The sequence below is a fragment of the Sebastes umbrosus genome, chromosome 13 (genome assembly GCF_015220745.1).
Source record: "Sebastes umbrosus isolate fSebUmb1 chromosome 13, fSebUmb1.pri, whole genome shotgun sequence".
NCBI classification, from domain to species: domain Eukaryota; kingdom Metazoa; phylum Chordata; class Actinopteri; order Perciformes; family Sebastidae; genus Sebastes; species Sebastes umbrosus.
The window spans coordinates 15,672,792-15,695,492 of NC_051281.1; the positions used below are offsets into that span (position 1 = coordinate 15,672,792).

The 22,701-nt window shown below is 39.2% G+C and overlaps 1 protein-coding gene across 4 annotated transcripts; it reads right to left on the reverse strand.

Moving 5' to 3' along the window:
* Positions 1-155: 155 nt before the first annotated feature.
* tlk1a (tousled-like kinase 1a) lies at positions 156-21,874 on the reverse strand. 4 transcript variants are annotated; one of them, XM_037789786.1, is made up of 23 exons: positions 21,765-21,861; positions 21,477-21,662; positions 9,048-9,169; positions 8,873-8,944; positions 8,204-8,242; positions 7,265-7,340; positions 7,121-7,164; positions 6,816-6,911; positions 6,641-6,727; positions 6,432-6,524; positions 6,157-6,267; positions 5,934-6,070; positions 4,879-5,067; positions 4,588-4,654; positions 4,009-4,106; positions 3,679-3,760; positions 3,492-3,583; positions 3,201-3,290; positions 2,907-3,076; positions 2,611-2,746; positions 1,568-1,679; positions 1,365-1,472; positions 156-1,239 (listed from the first exon to the last, which is right to left on the reverse strand). In XM_037789786.1, exons 3-23 carry the CDS (start codon positions 9,162-9,164, stop codon positions 1,069-1,071), a joined length of 2,187 nt encoding a protein of 728 aa, XP_037645714.1. In that variant the 5' UTR covers positions 9,165-9,169; positions 21,477-21,662; positions 21,765-21,861; the 3' UTR covers positions 156-1,068. The 4 variants fall into 4 exon arrangements, with proteins under 4 accessions (XP_037645714.1, XP_037645715.1, XP_037645713.1 ...); XM_037789787.1 differs by lacking the exon at positions 21,477-21,662 and having other exon boundaries at positions 21,765-21,874; XM_037789785.1 differs by having other exon boundaries at positions 21,477-21,859.
* Between the last annotated feature and the right edge of the window lie 827 nt (positions 21,875-22,701).

The following is a 22,701-nucleotide window of genomic DNA, read 5'->3' on the forward strand; positions in this document are numbered from 1 at the left end:
GCATCCTTGGTACACCCTGCAGTACCAAACAAAGCCACAGAGTGTCAGTGTAATCTAAAAAAAGACAAATGCTGGCAGATTGCACCCTAAATGTACAGTGTACTATCATGCGAGTATGTGTGTTGACTTTAGAATGAACAGACTGATTCTTACCATTCACTGGGAGGGGAAAAACATTTCCTGGCATTTATTATTCACTCTTAGCAGAACTGTACAATTGTACCCGAAGTGGAACATACAGCCCTTGAAAAAGTAAGAGCAACAAAGCAGCAAAATGAAACACTCCAGGAAACTAGTTTTGCATGGGGAAATTTTAACTCTTTGTACACATTACTGCTGCAGTTCAAAATTTGAAAATTCACCTGTACAGCATATACAGTTTCCAATTTATCTGTTAATTAATATTCCTGCATAGGATTTTATACATTGTCATTTTTCTACATTTGGTTACTTTGTGCATTAAACATAAGTACGCTGCCCCAACCTACAGGTCACTAGATGCCACTTGTATGCTACACATTACATTCTCATGGCTAAGTAACTCAAATTAAAAGCCTAACATTTGTGAAAAACAAAACATTTAGCCAAATCAATAGTGAAATCTTTGAAGTTCTACATAACGACGACTGTCCTCCTCACAGTAAATTAACTTCTAGCAGCTGAATCATTTGCACCCTGGCAGGACCATGTTATTTAATCTAAACGTCGGGCTGCCAAGTCTCCCTTCGGCCCTTTAAGGCTTTATCCATCTGCAACATCTGAACAGAGCGCCCAGTCACATTTTCTTCAAGGTACGTCGTCAGTTTCAGTGCTTTTATCGGACCCTCAAAAGATCCTTTTATCCATGTCCTTTTAAAACGTCCCCTCACTGTCCCTCCATTGATCAAGCCCTGGTAAACAAGTAGAAGCCTGGCACAGGTCAGAGGAGGCCAGGTGAGATCTCCCCACCAGTGTCCTGCTCCTCCTGTTGCCGGCTGTTCCTTCTCCCACAAGCCAGAGCCTCTGAGAAGCTCTACAGACGTGGGAGCAACTTGGTCAGTTTGCCTTTTTTGTCACAGTACGAGGCTATCAGTATGAGATGATACTGGAGGAGGCAGGTCCTGAGCCAGCGGCATTCATCGGCAGATTTCCAGAGGAGCTTGACCTCCGCATGTGAGGGAGCAGGTACGGGTCGCTTCCCATCTGGTGAACATCGACCCGGTCCTCCTTCCTGTATGCCAGGCACCGCCTTATGAAGGCCTGGAGGGGGGAAGAATAATGTCAAAAATGTGCAGGTCAATCAGGTGTTTTAAGATATTTGTTCTTTGATAATGCAAGCCTTATTTTAAAATAGCTGTATCCCTTTTGTATGCAAGTTCTCATACCTTTGCTTCATTGCTGGAAACAGGCTTGACAGGGAACTGAATGTCTGTAGCTTTCAGTATGGTGTTCTCCTGCAGGATGTCCTGTTGTGACTGATTGTGGCCAAAAGGCTAAAAAAAAGAAAAAAAGAGGAGGTGCAAATTTGAATCATCATGCAAGTGATTACAGAAACATTCAAGGCTAGAATCTGTATTTTCCTCCTTACCTTCCTTCCATACAGACACTGAAAAAAGATAACGCCCACAGACCACACGTCCACCTTATTGGAGATCTTTGGAGGTTCTTTGCCAACCACAAAACATTCAGGAGGCAAGTACCTGGCCAGAAGAAAAAAAAAGTTGTTTAATGGAAAGTAACTTTGCACACATTTACTCCATTTCATGCCACTTAGTATATTGTACTTTTTACTCCACTATATCTATTTAACAAATATAACTGGTTACTTTTTATATCAAAATATTATACATAAAACATGATCAGTTTAAAAAATATGTACATACCCCAACAGTACATACAATAGTTAAAAGATACAGTGTGTAGCATTTGGTGGCATCTAGTTGCAGATTGCGACCAACTGAATACCGCTCACTCCTCCCTTTCCAAGACTGTGGTAATGTTCGCCTCACTCAGAGGTCATTCTTACCATAATAACACTACTTTCGGAGCAACGGAAGTCTGACACTGGCTGGCGGTATTACGGTTTTGCACTCTGCTAATCACATTACTGCAGTTTCACAAGCCTGTCGGAGAACTACGGTGGCTTTCAGGTAACGTAAAAACTAGGGCTGTCAATTGATTAAAATATTTAATTGTGATTGATCGCATGATTGACCATAGTTAATCGCGATTAATCGCAAATTAATCCCATTTTAGTACTGCATTTAGCATTAAAAAAATATGCTCAAATCACAACATCGCAAACTCAAACCCAAGAGGCAACAGCTGTCAGTGTGTTGACTTGAATATGACTTGCCCAAAACTGCATGTGATTATCATAAAGTGGGCATGTCTGTAAAGGATTAATGCGTTAAAGAAATTAGTGGCGTTAAAACAAATTTCCATTAACACGTTATTATCACGTTTCACTTTGACAGCCCTAGTAAAAACACAAAAGGCTCTCTCTAGATCCAGTGTTTGGTTTTTCCGTTTTGGGCTACTGTAGAAACATGGTGGCCTCCGAAGAGGACCCGCTCCCTATGTAGATAAGGGCTCATTGTACGCCAACGAAAACACAATATTTCTTCTCACCAATAGGTCCCTGCACCCTGTGATGTCAGATCCATCCCATCCACGCCATAGTTGTCATCATCCATGATTTTTGACAGACCAAAGTCAGTGATTTTGATTTCCCCACAGGCTGTGCCGTCCACCAACAAGATATTGCCTTGAAATCAAAGTAAAAGATGTCAGCACTAAAGAAGAAATACCATCAATAAGATGGCTTCTTCAGCCCACTATATAACGGACACATTCTGATTTAATGGAAAGTAAATACTTGAATTAATGTGATGAGAGTCATCAGTAGTCTAGTGGGGCGTGTTTACCTGGCTTAAGGTCGTAATGGATGATGGGGGGTTTGATTTCATTCAGGTATCTTAGTGCGTTCACAATCTGCATGACTATAGACCGTGCCTCCTTCTCGGACATGAGCTTATGTTGTTTCAAGTAGAAATCCAAGTCGTTGCCTTCGCAGTACTCCATGACAGTGCAAAACCTATTGAATGGAAAAAAAGACTCACTAAGAATTACGGCCAAGAACAGAAGACGAAGAAGAAATGAAAAGTGCTGGAAATGCATGAAGAAAAATGCATGAACAAGAATGCATCAAGTGCACTAACGTGTCTGTGTCCAGTGAGAAGTAGTCGTAAAGTTTCACGATTCGGGGGTGGTCCAGCTCCTTGTGTATTCTATACTCTCGACATGCGTGCCTGTGGAGAGGAAGGTAATTATGCTTCTATTAGCAACCAAAGCATGAAGGTGTGGGCGCTGTATCCTGCGCTGACAGCCCGGCGTTGGGGCTTATGGAGAGGAATAACAATACACTGCAAGTAAAGGACATCGGAACATTTGAAACACTAACTATAGTATACTGCAGGTGAGGTTATGTATTTCCACATGGGACGACATACTTGTGATAGTTCTCCTTTTTCTCTTCCCTCCAGTTCTTGTTAAGTTGGTGGATTTTCACAGCAGCATATCGTTGTTCAATCAAGTCAAAAGCCTGCAGAACATACACACAAAACGTTGGCTTATACTTGAAAAGTAACACCTGCTAAGAGTATTATTTCACTTTGACATCAACATTTAATGACTTACCTTGTAAACTTCACTAAAGCCCCCTCTTCCTAGGAGGTGTAGTAGCAGATATCTTTCATTCAACGTTGGATGATCTTTAAATCTTTGGATGGAAAAAAAACAACAACACAAAACAATCAAATTTACAGATACCAACCTTTGTGTCAATGACAAATTCTTCAGCATTAGTTTTGCTCTGCCAACACATGACCAATGTGGAAAAAGAAAAGAAAGCTTCATCCAGTGGGCAGTTAATTAATATCACCACTGTGGATGAGGATACTGGCTTTGTGTGTACAACATGTTCCAATGTCAATGCAGTAAATGTGAAAGAAATTGATTCAGACTCACTGTGAGCTGTCTTCATTATTTATTCTCTTCAGCTCCCGAATGTGAAGGTTGCGCACTCTCTCCAGACGCTCCAGCTCCGCCTGGATCTCAGCTTCTTCCTATAAATGATTCAAGCGCACAAACACAAAAAATGCACAGAAGGAACTTCAGAACTCTGACTACAAGGAGAGGAGCTCATCAAAACCCACTTGTACACAGCTGACTAGTTCTGAATTAAATATTTAACGGTTGACTTAGTACAAAGTCTGTCAGGGGCTGCCTGTGATGCTTATTCATCGGGAAAACAATGGATACATACACAAACTACAGGCTCGCTACATCCTTAGGGTGATTCACACGAAAGGAACAGTGGTTCAGCTCTAGAAGCAGGAGAATCAGGCTGAATATGTTCAATTATCTTCATGCTGAAGACAAGGATTTGCTATGTTTCATAAGACACCGACTCTAATTAGGTTTCAACTTCCAAACTGTGTAAAAATGCCCTTTATCCTTGTTATATACTAGGTCCTGGATAAATTGAGTAACTTATGAAATGCATTAATACATGTGGCGGGAGTGCACTGGAACAGGACAAATTACCTTCTTGAGATGTCCAAGTCGCAGTTTGAAGATCTCTTCCTGTTCATGGTACTCTGCTAGTGTCAGCCTTTCCAGGATAAGAGAGATAAAACACCACTGTCAACACCATCGCCATGTTTACTTAGATTACTACATTCAGTTATTCACTTGCTGTGCACACAGTCCTGTTAAACTTTACAACAGCAGACTATGCAAAACAATCAAGCCAAAACTACACAGAATTTTATACACTGCATTTGCCTGGGGAATGGCTGGTCTGATATCTGTGATATATACAAGGCCTGGACTTACAGCTGAGGTAGGCTGGGTTTTAGAAAGGGATCACTTTCTGCTCCATTCACTGCCTTGGTTTTGCGTTGCTTTGGCTCTGAGTTTGTGGTTGGTGCTTGGGAGTTGCTGGAGGATGGAGGTTTCCTCTTGGCTAGAAGTTTTCTCTGCCTCTCAATGTCCTCTCTCTGTTGGTTTATCGACTCTTGCTGTCTGCCGATGGAAAGCAGTGCTTTTTGTTAGAGGAGATTAGTACCATTTCCATACCCATGCTCCACCACAACATTTTAATTTGACACCATGATAAAAATGATCAGCAAATATTAAAGTTGTAACGTTCCTGTTCGGCCGCACCTGAAATATAATTTTTCAAGTTGACACATGAAGAGAAGGTGCCAAATACTAAACTAATAAAGCCTACATATCAGGAAAAACTAGAATTAACACCTCGCAGTTGTATGCCTCCGCTAACCAGTCAAGTTGCAATTTACATCCATGTCTGTCCAAAATGTCATCACTTCATCATTGTATCTTGTTAGACATTTGTGTGAAATTGTCATAATTAGCATATGAATTCTTGAGATATGGCCAAAAGCGTGTTTTGTGAGGTCACAGTGACATTGACCTTTGACCACCTAATCAGTTCATCTTTGAGTCCAAGTGGACATTTGTGTCAAATTTGAAGAAATTCCCTCAAGGCGTTTCTGAGAACGCGTTCACAAGAATGTGACGGACGGATGGACAACTCGAAAACATGATGCCTCCGGCCACAGCTTTTGTCGGTGGAGAAGAAAGCATAAAAATGCCATATAAAAAGTCAGAGAATAGTATGCCATAAAAATGCATAGTACTGTATGTCATAAAACAAAGTCATAGTATAGTACTAGAAAAACGGACAACTTGAAAACATAATGCCTCCGGCCGTGGCTCTTGTTGGCGCGGAGGCATAAAAAAACTGCTTCCCCATGACAGGAATGTTTCTGAAGAAGAGAGTGTTTCTCTAAGGATAAATAAAAGTTATAAAAAAATATATGTTAAACAACAACTAGACACAGACAATCTCATTAAAAGCCTCTTACTTCACAAGGTTTTGGAAGGCATAGCCGTCAGTCCACTGCTCTGTGAATGACGCTCCATGTCTCACTGTAGTGAAATGGCCTAAACGAAGTCTATCCTGCATACTTTTCTCCCGACAGGCCTGCTTCTCCTGGGTGCTCTGAAGAACAACACAAAATATAGGTTTGTAGACATATACAGTATGTTTAAGTGTTCATAAAGGGTTAACAAAAACAATACATTTACCTTCTCTATGAGCAACTTCTTGCTCATGGTGATGCATTTATTCAAGCGTTCCTTGTACTTTTCAAGTAATTTTTGTTGTTCATCTATCTGTCTCCTGAGATCACAGTTTGCCTACGAAGGAGAGAAAAAAAACTACATCAGCAGCTGCACAAGTTATATCATTCTCCCAATCCCCCAATTATTTAAAAACAGACAAAACAAATTAAGATCTGTTCTATTACCAGACATTCTGCATTAAAGTGACATCACAGCCCAGAGTAAGACCTTCTCCTTACCCTCAGCAAATCGTCTATTCTCCCCTCCTTCTTCTCAAGGTCTAGATTCTTAGTGCTTTCAAGGGCAGCCAACTTCAACACTGTGAGGTCAGTCTAGAATGGAAAACGACAAAAGAAGTTGTTTAAAAACTTGCCCAGAAATGTCAACCACATAGGAACGATTACAAAGAGCTGGTGGTGTCCAGACTATTCACAATCACCCCTCTCACCTGAACAAATTTGACTGCTAGTTGCTTTGGATGCGTCATGTGGTCCCCAAAAGACAGACTAGTAGGAGATGAGCTATTTTGTCTAACCTGCAACAGGAGAGAGAACCTTTATGACAGGGCAACACCAAATGGAGCAGCAAAGGAGATTTTGAGTACAAGTTTTGGGGTGACTTACAGCGATACCCTGAGCGGAGTGGGAATGTGAGTTCTGGGGCGAACGAATCACTGGTGGGACACCTCTCACAGGACTGGACCCATTTCCTCCCTGGAACTGAAAGATTAAGAGAAGAAAGGGGACATCACTGCCAAACATTCAATAACAACAGACCCACTAGTGGCTCCTTTTCTATTACAGAACTGTTATTTTAGAGACAGGAAATGGATTATGCCTCAGTGGTTGAATGACTACTATAGCAAACATTATTCGCTCAACACTTCCCTAAAATGTATGAGAACTCGGACACGAAACTGAAAACTTACATCAAAATAATCACTTATTTTGGGTCCTCGCACAATCGATTTCCCTGTGAAGGCAAAAGAGTGTTGTTATTTATTAAAATATTTCAAAGATATACTTTGAGCAAGAGCAGAAATATAACCAGTTTAACACAGTTTGACACTCACCCTGGCTGCTCTCTGATTGGATCTCAGGTTTCCTTTTCCTGCCTCTGGCTGTTTCGGACTGTTTCTTCTCCGGGGTCTGAAAGAGAAATGTTATTAAACAATGTTTTTTAAAACAATTACTACACAAAAGGCTGTTTTTCATCTTTAGACTTGCTGCTGTTGTAACTGCATCACACCACTGTGGTTATGTGAAGCTACCTGTGGAGGCAGTCTAAAACAAACCCAAATGTTTATTTCTTTTCAAGCTGACTATAAACTGAGGCTGCATTAAGCATTTATTCCAACACTGAATCAAATGACTCACTGTCAAAAGTACTGCTGACCATGACAGATGTTATCCATAACAATTACAGATCTCTTACTGCTCTCATAGCAGTTTTGTCCTGTCTGTTAAAGGAGGAGTCTGTGATGATTGTGATTGTCAAATTCAGCAAATATCTCCTCACGTTCAGCTAGCTGTCTGTTGTCTGTCTGCACTGAAAAAAACAAACTGTGTTCATACACAGCCCTGGCTCTGTAAATAAATTAAAGTGGATCAGACGGAGCCATTAGGGCTGTACCAAATGTTTTTTTTGTTTTTATTTTTACATCTGAAGCTTCTATTGAGGTTTTTGAATGAAGCAGGTGTGTGCCTCCCTTTGTGTGCGGCAACCAGAAAAACAATTGTTTTTTGGTCGCAGTGACAATGTTCTTTTTGAAAGGTCAAATGCCAAGAAATATGGATTGAAGCAAAATATTTTGTTAAATAAAAACATGTTGTGAATTTTGGATGCGAGTTTTCACTGTGTGTGAGAGAGAGAGAGAGTGACAGAGAGGGGAAGAACAGGTATTTGGGTGTCGAGTTCAAATATCATGTAACTTTCTCCAGAATCGCTGAAAATCCAAACAACAGCACTCATCAGCATAACTGCTGGTTTTCAGATTTCATCATATACCTACCGAATAAGCAGGAGAACTGCCTCTTTTCACATCTGACCCCTATTAAGTGAGAAAGAAAAGATTTTTAGACAAAAATAATTGGGTGTAACCAGGATTAGACATTAACCATTGCCACAAAAAGTTACTCTGTGGCCACCAAATATCCCCTGTATTGCGATCCGTGATAAAATCCTACATCGTCCCGTCCCTACCTTGTTGTATTGGATCTATGTTGTATTCTTTAAAGAAAGTTGATTCAATAAAAAAAGACTTACTCATTTGTATCCGATGAATCCCTTTATTCAATTGAGGATTTTGTTTGAGGATTTTTTTAGGGTGATTACGTCATAATATATAATGACAGACATTTGAAGCTTCATTCGAAAACCTCAATAGAAGCTTCAAATGTATAAAAAAAAAAAAAAAAAAAAAGACAATTTCTACAGCCCTAATATGTTGAATATTTTAAGTTTGGGACCATTATTGAGAGAGCAGATATACCGTATATACAACTCTGTCACACTGGTCTACTTTCCAGCTGAGGAAAACTCTGATCTGAGGCAATTGTCACTCATTAATTCGGCTCAGCTCTACAGCAATAAGCAAGAATAACATATTTACTTATAAATGATAAATTAACATATTCATAATAATGATTCGTCAATAGTTCTTGCCAAAAGCTTAGAGTACCTCTGACTCCTTGTCACTTGAGGATCCCAGGCTTCCAAAACTGTGATTTGAACATTCATTATTGGTCAAACCCTGACAAAAAAGGAGATCATTTTAGGATAAGACTTGGACACTTAAAACAGTATTTTGATCAATTCTTATGTACAAACGCTGATACAGCTAAATATTCACTCACTTTGGTTCCCCCGCTTGTGCTGCCAGTGCTGCCCCCTGTGCTGCCGCCGACCCCGCCCATAAAGCGTGCCTCCAGCAGCTCCTGTCTCCGGGGGTCCAGGCTGTGCAGCTCCTCCATGGTGCCTGGAAGGATTAGAGACAAATCACAGTGTGTCTCTGTTATTCAAGGATCAGCTTAATTGAAGCTTTTGAATGCACCCACTCAAGAGCAGATGACACAGTGTAGCAATGAGCAATGATAATAAAGGTGACTTATTTACAATCTCAAACCCTCACAGTTGATAATATTTTAGTGTTGATCAGAATAGACCAAATTCATGCCCATTTCCTAGATGCATATCCGAGACAGGTTTCTCTACTGTGAAGCACTGAGGAGATGAGCAAGATTTTCATTATGATTACTCCTGTTACCACAACCAGATCTACTAGAAGCAGCTTAATACTACTACTGCCGCCAAAATAATTTATAACTCAAAATGCAGAATAAAGGTCCAGAAGTAACAGTCCCACAAACACTATTATACTGAGAGTCCAAGAGCAATGTTTCGACTGCTCGGCACTGATGAATACTGTGCTCCTGTGGGACTGTTACGTGAGCTCCCTGGGCTTCAGTGTTGCTGCTGACTCAGAGGGGTCTGCCCACTAAACCTGTGCTTTAATGAGACAACCATTTTGAATCTACAAAGGAATCAAATTAAATGGAGAACATAAACACATCGAAAAAGTATTCTTAAAAACTACAAAATCACAGCAGCAGGGAGTAGAGCAAAGTTGTGGTCAAACAGAGATTAGTCAAATGATGAATGTGTACCAAATATAGACAAACACGCTCATAATCCATTTAAAGCCACACACCAATCAACTATAACAGCAACATAAGGAGTTAGTTTTCACCTCCAGAAACTAATTGCAACATACCAGTAGGTGAATGAGAAAGGCAGAAAGTGAAATATACCATACTGACTAGAGAAGACATGCTATGATATCATCTGATATTATGTGATATATAAGATATGCGTGCCTTCAGCTAATCATAAGGGAGGCAGGACATTAGTGCATCTAAGGCTAAGAAGTGCTTGAGGGAGCCGACAGAGAAATGGCAGATAATTAAAAAGAAGACAAAAATCTCTTTCAGATGGAGGGAAACAATAATGAGAATGTGGTTGTCTGAATAGCAGGGCTGAAACGATTAGTCGATTAATTGATCAACAGAAAAATAATTGGCAACTATTTTGATAATGGATTAATCATTTCAGTCATTTTTCAAATGAAAATAGTGAAACAATTTCAATACTCTCAGATTCCAGCCTTTCAAATAAGATGATTTCCTGCCTTTCTTTGTCATATATCATTGTGTACTAAATATTTTTGGGGTGTTTGGACTTCTGGTCAAACAAAACAAGACATTTGAAGAGGCCTTTTTTTTTTTACGTTTAGTAGACTAAACGATTAATGATTGAAAAAATGACAGATATAACACAGAGTTCACACCAGAGCAGCTGCGAAGTGCGGCCTAAAGCGAGTTGCCATGCAATGTTTATGAAAAGCTGCCGTGGCCAATTCCAAGCTCAGCGAGCTGCGGCCGTTTGAGTCTGCAAACTAAAAGTTGGGAAAACTAATAGCTGCAAAATGCAGCCATAGAGGACCCGCAGCCAATCAGTAAACAGGTCCTGTGACTCCTATGACATGTTGACCTATGTTACAAAGAATTTCTTCCCACCTGAAACACATGAAGACGTCTGCATTTCGATGCTGCCTGGTGTGAATTCCGCGTAATCAATAATGAAAATAATCGGTAGCTGCAGCCCGACTGAATAGCTCATTTCTTTACAATATGTTTATTATAAAACCACAGACTTAACAAATGTACTACTCAATAAGTAGAAGTTGTGGAAAGTCAATTCTAATTGGGTGTATTGTCAACTTCTTTGTTGACATATGCAAATAATAAATAAAACTGCACACACATACAAGTTTCACATCTCAAAAACCTTAAATCATCTTATAACTGCACTGAATATCGAACTTAATTGAGGTCCACAGTTGTAATGTCCCGATAAAACACAATCAAGCCTTAGCAAGAATAGCTAAACAAAAAGCCATTGATCATATCTTCTAAAACCAAAACACTGTCTGCTATCAAGTTATACAAAAAAATGCAGCGGCCACACAAGCCCACTTCAGTGCAACATGAACTACTTGAGAAATGTATTTTCAGGAGTTTGACAATATAAACTAACGTTTGCCAACACACTTTGCCCTGATAACACCTAAAGATCACAGTTACAGTCACTACTATCCCGCGCTTGGAGACACTTGCGTAAGTTAAAAAAAAAAGTGTGAAAAGGACAAATCTTAGTAACAACCAGGCAACAGGTCCGTCTCCTTCATTCTTTTCCTCGCCTCCTCTCCTTGCGTCTTAGTCATGCCAATGGGAGATGCAAGCAGGAGGCAAGGAAGAGACGCGAGGAGAGAGGAGTCGAGAGGAGTCGAGGCAACAGGCATTTAACAAAATGAGGAGCCGTCATTTTGAAGCAATGTCAATTAAATATGACGAGTGGCATTTGTGACGTTTGTTATACTGCTATATTTTATGGTGTCTGTCAGATGAGAATAAAAGTGTTCATAACAACTTATGCATTTATCAACAACTTATATTTAGTATTAATTCAATTCACAACGTGGCATAATGTGACAAGAATGTACGGACATTTTTATTTAACACACATATATTATAGCCTTTAAATATTTTGTGTGAAGCACTACAAATATCTGTATGAAAAGTACTATTTTAAATTAGGAGTGACATATTATATGATTGAGTGATATATATATATATACACAGTATATATATTAGGCTATATGCACACAAACACACTCCTGTCTATCTATATGACAATATGAAATAATTCAAATTAGAGCTGAATGTAAGAGGATATTATTGACATAATAATTTGCCGTAAGCAGCTGTTTGCACTTGTAAACATCATGTCACGTTTATAGCAGTTGAATTGGATGTAGCCCACGATAAAAACATGATATCAAAGTGAAATGTCATTAAGGAATGCGGTTGGAACGGCACCTTAACAAGGCTCTACACAAACAATGAAGGGCAGAAAGTTATCCCAGCTGTGTGTTACGCCTCTTTTACGTCACCGGTGGCGAAAGACTTCCGCAAAGGATACACCCGTGATTCCTCGCTTATAGCTCCTCCAGAAGGTTCCTCTCTTCTCGAGGTGGATATCCAGGTCACGGGAGGAGAGAGGACACCAAGACCTATTGAAAAAGGCTGGGACACGGGTTTTGGGGTATGGGGTATGACACATACGCAGTGTAACTGGAGCGGCGGTCATGCGTTGCGATTGGCTCAATTTCGGCGAGTGCAGACGAGATTTTACACAAATGTATGATTGTACCCCAAAGATATGCCGCGTTGATGACGCGTGCCATCTCCTCTTTTCACCCTCCTTGGAGGACACGAGGAAGCATAAGTTAGCATAATGAAAAGGACCCATAGACAAAGTATGCTTGTCACATTTCCCATGATGCGTCTATGGCGTCTAATCAAATTTGCAGTCTATTTTGCTAAAGAAGTCAACTACTACAGTCATCAGTCTTACACAACTAGAGGAACAAGCAAGACTATTTTGGAATGAGCACATACAACAGCAGTATTCAATATTCCGCCTTATAATCACAAAGACATACAGAGACAAGTTTTCTCACCTCATTTGCAACTATTCAAATGAACAGCACAATTTTCACCTTTCACCTCAATACAGTTTGAATGGCAAGTATAACTCATGCTGTGAGTCAGCACTGCAATATTCACAAGAAGCAGTTATTGTAAGCGTTCAATCTACCCTGTTGAAACGCACCATACCTTTTACGATTTTACCTATAAAAAAAACAAAGTCTTACGGAGAAGGAGCAGCTTTAAGCCTGTATCACATCATAACTACAAATCAGCTGTGTGGTGTTTCCTCAAGGATTTCCCTTTGTTTCAAACATGAAGGCCTCAGTGCATAACTATTATCTATATTCAAGCCCCTGCAGGAACATGTGGTTGAACCCTTACAACTCTTGCTGTGGATGTCATTTTAACTGTGTGCTGCTCAGTAGGGTGACCACCTGTTTATGGCACACACTTGGAAAGTGTAAAATCTCTGGCATAAACTGGGTTGGTTTACTTCCACCTAGGGTTCACTCATTGGCAATGTAAGCAATAACACAGACAACAACAGTCTCACAATTTGCAATATTTACCAGTGGAATACTGTGATGCAGCCATAATATATAATACACATATACATATTACTTTCATGTTAAGGCAAAGGCTATGGCAGCAGTGGGCACTAGCTTATTTGCATTTAGCATGAGGCATTTAATGGGAGTGTGTGTATTAAATTAAGTGAGGATTAATGAATTTTGCAAAGTCTCAAAAAATGAATTTGAACTTATTTATACTAATTTTGTAAAATGTGTATATTTTCTTTTCTATATTTTTTCTATTTCAAAGGTTTTTCACCTAATGACTAATGGCTAATAATAATAATAATAATTCCAAAATGAACTGAACTTTCAACTCAACCTACAAAATAAAGGAGGGAAAAAGGAAAAGCTGTGTGTCATTGAGTGGATTCCAGTTAAAAATCTTTGAGTGGATGTTTCAATCTCTCTCAAGTCGGGATACTGCACATATTTAAACAATAACTTGACAATTGTAATCAATGTATATACACAACACTGATAATACTAAGAAACTTAGAAGCTGCATTAATGCCCAAAGCTAAGTAAAAGTCCTCAATCATTTGCATTAGCCAGTGAAAACTACTGAGGGTGCAAAGTAGGTAATTAACCTAACTGACAACTACACTGGTTCACCAAAACTGACCAAATCAGTTATGTGACTGCAGTGTGGGTTAGTATGCTGTATCCCATGGGTGCCCCCTCATTTCGGTCGTTAAATGACGGTCTCTTTACTCTAAGTTAGTAATACTAAAAGGTCAAACAAGGCTACCTACCATCCAATAGCATCTATAGCTAAGGACTATCTTTAAAAGACCATAACTACACTTAATGTTAGCTACATACTGTCATGTTTAAAGACCCTCATAAGCCATTGAGATGAGGATGCAAGTAGGTTAATTAACATAAGTGACAACTACATTGGGTCACCAAAACTGACCAAATCAGTCATGTGACTGCAGTGTGGGTTAGTATGCTGTATCCCATGGGTGCCCCCCTCATTTTGTTGCAGTTAGCGTTAAATGACTGTCTCTATACTCTAAAGTTAGTAATACTAAAAAGTCAAACAAGGCTACCTACCATCCAATAGCATCTATAGCTAAGGACTATGTTCTAAAACCAGATGTATTGATACGGTTATGATTACTTTAGATGTTTTTCTTTGACTGCCAACCTATTTTTTTCCTAATCCTCTCTTCTCATCGTCTCCAATAAACATTAACCACTTACTACAGAAGCAGTGATCACATTTCAGGAGTTTGCCAACACTTGTCATGTTAGTGACAACTACATTGGGTCCCCAAAACTGACCAAATAAGCATCAGTTATTTGACTGCAGTGTGGGTTAGTATGCTGTATCCCATGGGTGCCCCCCTCATTTTGGTCGTTAAATGACGGTCTCTATACTCTAAGTTAGTAACACTAAAAGGTCAAACAAGGCTACCTACCATCCAATAACATCTATAGCTAAGGACTATCTTTAAAAGACCACAACTACGCTTAATGTTAGCTACATACTGTCATGTTTAAAGCCGATTTAAGACCCTTATGAGCCAGTCAGTTAGTTAACATTACATATATGTGACCACTGTTTGGTAGGAAAACACCACAGTCTATACACACAAAGGATTGCTAACACACCTAACCTATCCGGTGATATAACGTTAACCATTACGAACAAAAATGCTCGATTTCTCTTCCTGCATTTATAACATTAATCTGTGTTTAGCATCCATCTGTAAGTAGTCTGCCATGGTGGCACTTTTTACCTGCCACAGCCAACATTAACCCTGTATTTGGCAGGTGGCAGGTGCTAATTTCATTCCCTGGATGCAGCTATGCATTGCAAATCAATGTATATACAACACTGATAATACTAAGAAACTTAAGAAGCTGCCTTAATGCCCAAAGCTAAGTAAAAGTCCTCCATCATTGCAATAGCCAGACTGAGGGTGCAAGTAGGTGATTAACATAAGTGACAACTACATTGGGTCACCAAAACTGACCATCAGTTATGTGACTGCAGTGTGGGTTAGTATGCTGTATCCCATGGGTGCCCCCCTCATTTTGGTCGTTAAATGACTGTCTCTATACTCTAAGTTAGTAACACTAAAAGGTCAAACAAGGCTACCTACCATCCAATAACATCTATAGCTAAGGACTATCTTTAAAAGACCATAACTACACTTAATGTAGTTACACTTAATTAACATAAGTGACAATTGGTTCACCAAAACTGACCAAATCAGTTATGTGACTGCAGTGTGGGTTAGTATGCTGTATCCCATAGGTGCCCCCCTCATTTTGTTGCAGTTATCGTTAAATGACGGTCTCTATACTCTAAGTTAGTAATACTAAAGAGGTCAAACAAGGCTACCTACCATCCAATAGCATCTATAGCTAAGGACTATGTTCTAAAACCAGATGTATTGATACGGTTATGATTACTTTAGATGTTTTTCTTTGACTGCCAACCTATTTTTTTCCTAACCCTCTCTTCTCATCGTCTCCACTACACATTAACCATTTACTACAGAAGCAGTGATCACATTTCAGGAGTTTGCCAACACTTGTCATGTTAGTGACAACTACATTGGGTCCCCAAAACTGACCAAATAAGCATCAGTTATTTGACTGCAGTGTGGGTTAGTATGCTGTATCCCATGGGTGCCCCCCTCATTTTGGTCGTTAAATGACGGTCTCTATACTCTAAGTTAGTAACACTAAAAGGTCAAACAAGGCTACCTACCATCCAATAACATCTATAGCTAAGGACTATCTTTAAAAGACCACAACTACGCTTAATGTTAGCTACATACTGTCATGTTTAAAGCCGATTTAAGACCCTTATGAGCCAGTCAGTTAGTTAACATTACATATATGTGACCACTGTTTGGTAGGAAAACACCACAGTCTATACACACAAAGGATTGCTAACACACCTAACCTATCCGGTGATATAACGTTAACCATTACGAACAAAAATGCTCGATTTCTCTTCCTGCATTTATAACATTAATCTGTGTTTAGCATCCATCTGTAAGTAGTCTGCCATGGTGGCACTTTTTACCTGCCACAGCCAACATTAACCCTGTATTTGGCAGGTGGCAGGTGCTAATTTCATTCCCTGGATGCAGCTATGCATTGCAAATCAATGTATATACAACACTGATAATACTAAGAAACTTAAGAAGCTGCCTTAATGCCCAAAGCTAAGTAAAAGTCCTCCATCATTGTAATAGCCAGACTGAGGGTGCAAGTAGGTGATTAACATAAGTGACAACTACATTGGGTCACCAAAACTGACCATCAGTTATGTGACTGCAGTGTGGGTTAGTATGCTGTATCCCATGGGTGCCCCCCTCATTTTGGTCGTTAAATGACTGTCTCTATACTCTAAGTTAGTAACACTAAAAGGTCAAACAAGGCTACCTACCATCCAATAACATCTATAGCTAAGGACTATCTTTAAAAGACCATAACTACACTTAATGTAGTTACACTTAATTAACATAAGTGACAATTGGTTCACCAAAACTGACCAAATCAGTTATGTGACTGCAGTGTGGGTTAGTATGCTGTATCCCATAGGTGCCCCCCTCATTTTGTTGCAGTTATCGTTAAATGACGGTCTCTATACTCTAAGTTAGTAATACTAAAGAGGTCAAACAAGGCTACCTACCATCCAATAGCATCTATAGCTAAGGACTATGTTCTAAAACCAGATGTATTGATACGGTTATGATTACTTTAGATGTTTTTCTTTGACTGCCAACCTATTTTTTTCCTAACCCTCTCTTCTCATCGTCTCCACTACACATTAACCATTTACTACAGAAGCAGTGATCACATTTCAGGAGTTTGCCAACACTTGTCATGTTAGTGACAACTACATTGGGTCCCCAAAACTGACCAAATAAGCATCAGTTATTTGACTGCAGTGTGGGTTAGTATGCTGTATCCCATGGGTGCCCCCCTCATTTTGGTCGTTAAATGACGGTCTCTATACTCTAAGTTAGTAACACTAAAAGGTCAAACAAGGCTACCTACCATCCAATAACATCTATAGCTAAAGACTATCTTTAAAAGACCATAACTACACTTAATGTAGTTACACTTAATTAACATAAGTGACAATTGGTTCACCAAAACTGACCAAAGCAGTTATGTGACTGCAGTGTGGGTTAGTATGCTGTATCCCATGGATGCCCCCCTCATTTTGTTGCAGTTATCGTTAAATGATGGTCTCTATACTCTAAGTTAGTAATACTAAAGAGGTCAAACAAGGCTACCTACCATCCAATAGCATCTATAGCTAAGGACTATGTTCTAAAACCAGATGTATTGATACAGTTATGATTACTTTAGATGTTTTTCTTTGACTGCCAACCTATTTTTTTCCTAACCCTCTCTTCTCATCGTCTCCACTACACATTAACCACTTACTACAGAAGCAGTGATCACATTTCAGGAGTTTGCCAACACTTGCCATGTTAGTGACAACTACAATGGGTCCCCAAAACTGACCAAATAAGCATCAGTTATTTGACTGCAGTGTGGGTTAGTATGCTGTATCCCATGGGTGCCCCCCTCATTTTGGTCGTTAAATGACGGTCTCTACACTCTAAATTAGTAACACTACCAGGTCAAACAAGGCTACCTACCATCCAATAACATCTATAGCTAAGGACTATCTTTAAAAGACCATAACTACACTTAATTAACATAAGTGACAACTACTATTGGTTCACCAAAACTGACCAAATCAGTTATGTGACTGCAGTGTGTGTTAGTATGCTGTATCCCATGGGTGCCCCCCTCATTTTGTTCCAGTTAGCGTTAAATGACGGTCTCTATACTCTAAGTTAGTAATACTAAAGAGGTCAAACAAGGCTACCTACCATCCAATAGCATCTATAGCTAAGGACTATCTTTAAAAGACCATAACTACACTTAATGTTAGCTACATACTGTCATGTTTAAAGACCCTCATGAGCCATTGAGATGAGGGTGCGAGTAGGTTAATTAACATAAGTGACAACTACAATTGGTTCACCAAAACTGACCAAATAAGCATCAGTTATTTGACTGCAGTGTGGGTTAGTATGCTGTATCCCATGGGTGCCCCCCTCATTTTGGTCGTTAAATGACGGTCTCTATACTCTAAATTAGTAACACTAAAAGGTCAAACAAGGCTACCTACCATCCAATAACATCTATAGCTAAGGACTATCTTTAAAAGACCATAACTACACTTAATTAACATAAGTGACAACTACAATTTGGTTCACCAAAACTGACCAAATCAGTTATGTGACTGCAGTGTGGGTTAGTATGCTGTATCCCATGGGTGCCCCCCTCATTTTGTTGCAGTTATCGTTAAATGACGGTCTCTATACTCTAAGTTAGTAATACTAAAGAGGTCAAACAAGGCTACCTACCATCCAATAGCATCTATAGCTAAGGACTATCTTTAAAAGACCATAACTACACTTAATGTTAGCTACATACTGTCATGTTTAAAGACCCTGATGAGCCATTGAGATGAGGGTGCGAGTAGGTTAATTAACATAAGTGACAACTACATTGGTTCACCAAAACTGACCAAATAAGCATCAGTTATTTGACTGCAGTGTGGGTTAGTATGCTGTATCCCATGGGTGCCCCCCTCATTTTGGTTGTTAAATGACGGTCTCTATACTCTAAATTAGTAACACTAAAAGGTCAAACAAGGCTACCTACCATCCAATAACATCTATAGCTAAGGACCATCTTTAAAAGACCATAACTACACTTAATGTAGTTACACTTAATTAACATAAGTGACAACTACTATTGGTTCACCAAAACTGACCAAATCAGTTATGTGACTGCAGTGTGGGTTAGTATGCTGTATCCCATGGGTGCCCCCCTCATTTTGGTTGTTAAATGACGGTCTCTATACTCTAAGTTAGTAACACTAAAAGGTCAAACAAGGCTACCTACCATCCAATAACATCTATAGCTAAGGACTATCTTTAAAAGACCATAACTACACTTAATGTAGTTACAGTTAATTAACATAAGTGACAATTGGTTCACCAAATCAGTTATGTGACTGCAGTGTGTGTTAGTATGCTGTATCCCATGGGTGCCCCCCTCATTTTGGTTAGTTATCGTTAAATGACGGTCTCTATACTCTAAGTTAGTAATACTAAAGAGGTCAAACAAGGCTACCTACCATCCAATAGCATCTATAGCTAAGGACTATGTTCTAAAACCAGATGTATTGATACAGTTATGATTACTTTAGATGTTTTTCTTTGACTGCCAACCTATTTTTTTCCTAACCCTCTCTTCTCATCGTCTCCACTACACATTAACCACTTACTACAGAAGCAGTGATCACATTTCAGGAGTTTGCCAACACTTGCCATGTTAGTGACAACTACAATGGGTCCCCAAAACTGACCAAATAAGCATCAGTTATTTGACTGCAGTGTGGGTTAGTATGCTGTATCCCATGGGTGCCCCCCTCATTTTGGTCGTTAAATGACGGTCTCTACACTCTAAATTAGTAACACTACCAGGTCAAACAAGGCTACCTACCATCCAATAACATCTATAGCTAAGGACTATCTTTAAAAGACCATAACTACACTTAATTAACATAAGTGACAACTACAATTTGGTTCACCAAAACTGACCAAATCAGTTATGTGACTGCAGTGTGGGTTAGTATGCTGTATCCCATGGGTGCCCCCCTCATTTTGTTGCAGTTATCGTTAAATGACGGTCTCTATACTCTAAGTTAGTAATACTAAAGAGGTCAAACAAGGCTACCTACCATCCAATAGCATCTATAGCTAAGGACTATCTTTAAAAGACCATAACTACACTTAATGTTAGCTACATACTGTCATGTTTAAAGACCCTGATGAGCCATTGAGATGAGGGTGCGAGTAGGTTAATTAACATAAGTGACAACTACATTGGTTCACCAAAACTGACCAAATAAGCATCAGTTATTTGACTGCAGTGTGGGTTAGTATGCTGTATCCCATGGGTGCCCCCCTCATTTTGGTTGTTAAATGACGGTCTCTATACTCTAAATTAGTAACACTAAAAGGTCAAACAAGGCTACCTACCATCCAATAACATCTATAGCTAAGGACCATCTTTAAAAGACCATAACTACACTTAATGTAGTTACACTTAATTAACATAAGTGACAACTACTATTGGTTCACCAAAACTGACCAAATCAGTTATGTGACTGCAGTGTGGGTTAGTATGCTGTATCCCATGGGTGCCCCCCTCATTTTGGTTGTTAAATGACGGTCTCTATACTCTAAGTTAGTAACACTAAAAGGTCAAACAAGGCTACCTACCATCCAATAACATCTATAGCTAAGGACTATCTTTAAAAGACCATAACTACACTTAATGTAGTTACAGTTAATTAACATAAGTGACAATTGGTTCACCAAATCAGTTATGTGACTGCAGTGTGTGTTAGTATGCTGTATCCCATGGGTGCCCCCCTCATTTTGGTTAGTTATCGTTAAATGACGGTCTCTATACTCTAAGTTAGTAATACTAAAGAGGTCAAACAAGGCTACCTACCATCCAATAGCATCTATAGCTAAGGACTATCTTTAAAACACCATAACTACACTTAATGTTAGCTACATACTGTCATGTTTAAAGCCGATTTAAGACCTTTATGAGCCCTTAAGATGATGATTAACATCATATATTGTGACCACTGTTTGGTAGGAGAAACACCACAGTCTACACACACAAAGGATTGCTAACACACCTAACTTATCCGGTGATATAACGTTAACCATTACGAGTAAAAATGCTTGATATCTCTTCATGCATTTAACACATTAATGTGTGTTTAGCATCCATCTGTAAGCTGTGAGTTTGCTCGTTTAAAAGCAGCTTGCTTAAAGAAGGATGCACACACTAAACAGTGTTAACCTCTCAGCTGTGGTGCAGGTTTATCGCCATTATGCTGGTATTTGTCTTTAAGGTTACAGCACTGGCCTGAGCACAGAGAGACGAGCTAGTGTACCGATAGCTAGCAACGCTGCTTTCCTCGCTCGTTTTAACACCATTTCTCCTCCATTCTGCACAAAATCACCTAAACGAGCAAGTAGAAAAGACATACACGTGTTAATATGTTTAACAATACCTTCCTGGAGGCCTTCAGCACCGCCGTGGTGTGCTGTTGAAGACACAGTCCGTGTTGGGGACGTGGAGAGCTGGGACCAAAGATGGCGTCCCCTCCAAACTTCCACTACTTTGGACACTCATCAAAGCTACTTTTCTGTGTGTTGGTTACTGCAGCTGCTGCACACGGTTCATCTTCCACACGGGGCTGTGGCATTAACCCGAGGTTTTCTTTGTTAACATGGGCACGGATTACTGCAAACTGGGTGAAAAGAGTGTAGTTATTATGTGTTTTTTTTAGGGCACAAACCTCTTCACACCTCAGCAGCACGTCTCTGTCTCTGCCTCCTCCAGGCTCCTACAGGGCCACCTCTACTCCGACTGCAAGTGGTTGTTGCCTATGAGACGTCACGCATCGTGTGCAACATTGTTATCGCGAGGGTAATACATTGTTTCTTTAATGTCAACATGAAGAAGAAAGTCCTGACTACTTTTAAATTATATGCACTATGCACATGACTTATGCATAATCATGTTTTAGGTACAAGTTTGTAGACTGATGGGAAAACTCACTGGAAATTATGAAAACTTAAAAGAAATATATGACATTTTCCTTTAAAGATAAATAAAAAATAAATAATAAATAAATAAAAGGTCGTGGAAGCCCATTTCAGACTACTTTTAAATTATATGCACTATACTCAAGAACTATGCCTAACCACATTTTAGGTAGAAGTTGTAGACTGATGGAAAACTCACTGGAAATTATGAAAACTTAAAAGAGATATCTGACATTTTCCTTTAAATATATTAAATAAAAGGTCGTGGAAGCCCATTTCAGCCTAAGAGAAGAAATCAACATTATGATTTTATATAAAAATTCTGAGATAATTTATAAGTTTATTGCATACAGTGTTCAATGTAAACATGAAGAAGAAAGTCCTGACAACTTTTAAATTATATGCACTATGCACATGACTTATGCATAATCATGTTTTAGGTACAAGTTTGTAGACTGATGGGAAAACTCATTGGAAATTATGAAAACTTAAAAGAAATATATGACATTTTCCTTTAAAGATAAATAAAAAATAAATAATAAATAAATAAAAGGTCGTGGAAGCCCATTTCAGACTACTTTTAAATTATATGCACTATACTCAAGAACTATGCCTAACCACATTTTAGGTAGAAGTTGTAGACTGATGGAAAACTCACTGGAAATTATGAAAACTTAAAAGAGATAT

Bases quoted from the DNA above. Each gene is read 5' to 3' on its own strand.
- tlk1a (XM_037789787.1), bottom strand. From the start codon at position 9,164: ATGGAGGAGCTGCACAGCCTGGACCCCCGGAGACAGGAGCTGCTGGAG. The intron at 7,341-8,203 runs GTAGGTATATGA...TTTCTCTTTCAG, and splicing joins GCAGTTCTCCTGCTTATTCG to ACCCCGGAGAAGAAACAGTC. The intron at 3,584-3,678 runs GTAAGTCATTAA...TATGTTCTGCAG, and splicing joins GCTTTAGTGAAGTTTACAAG to GCTTTTGACTTGATTGAACA.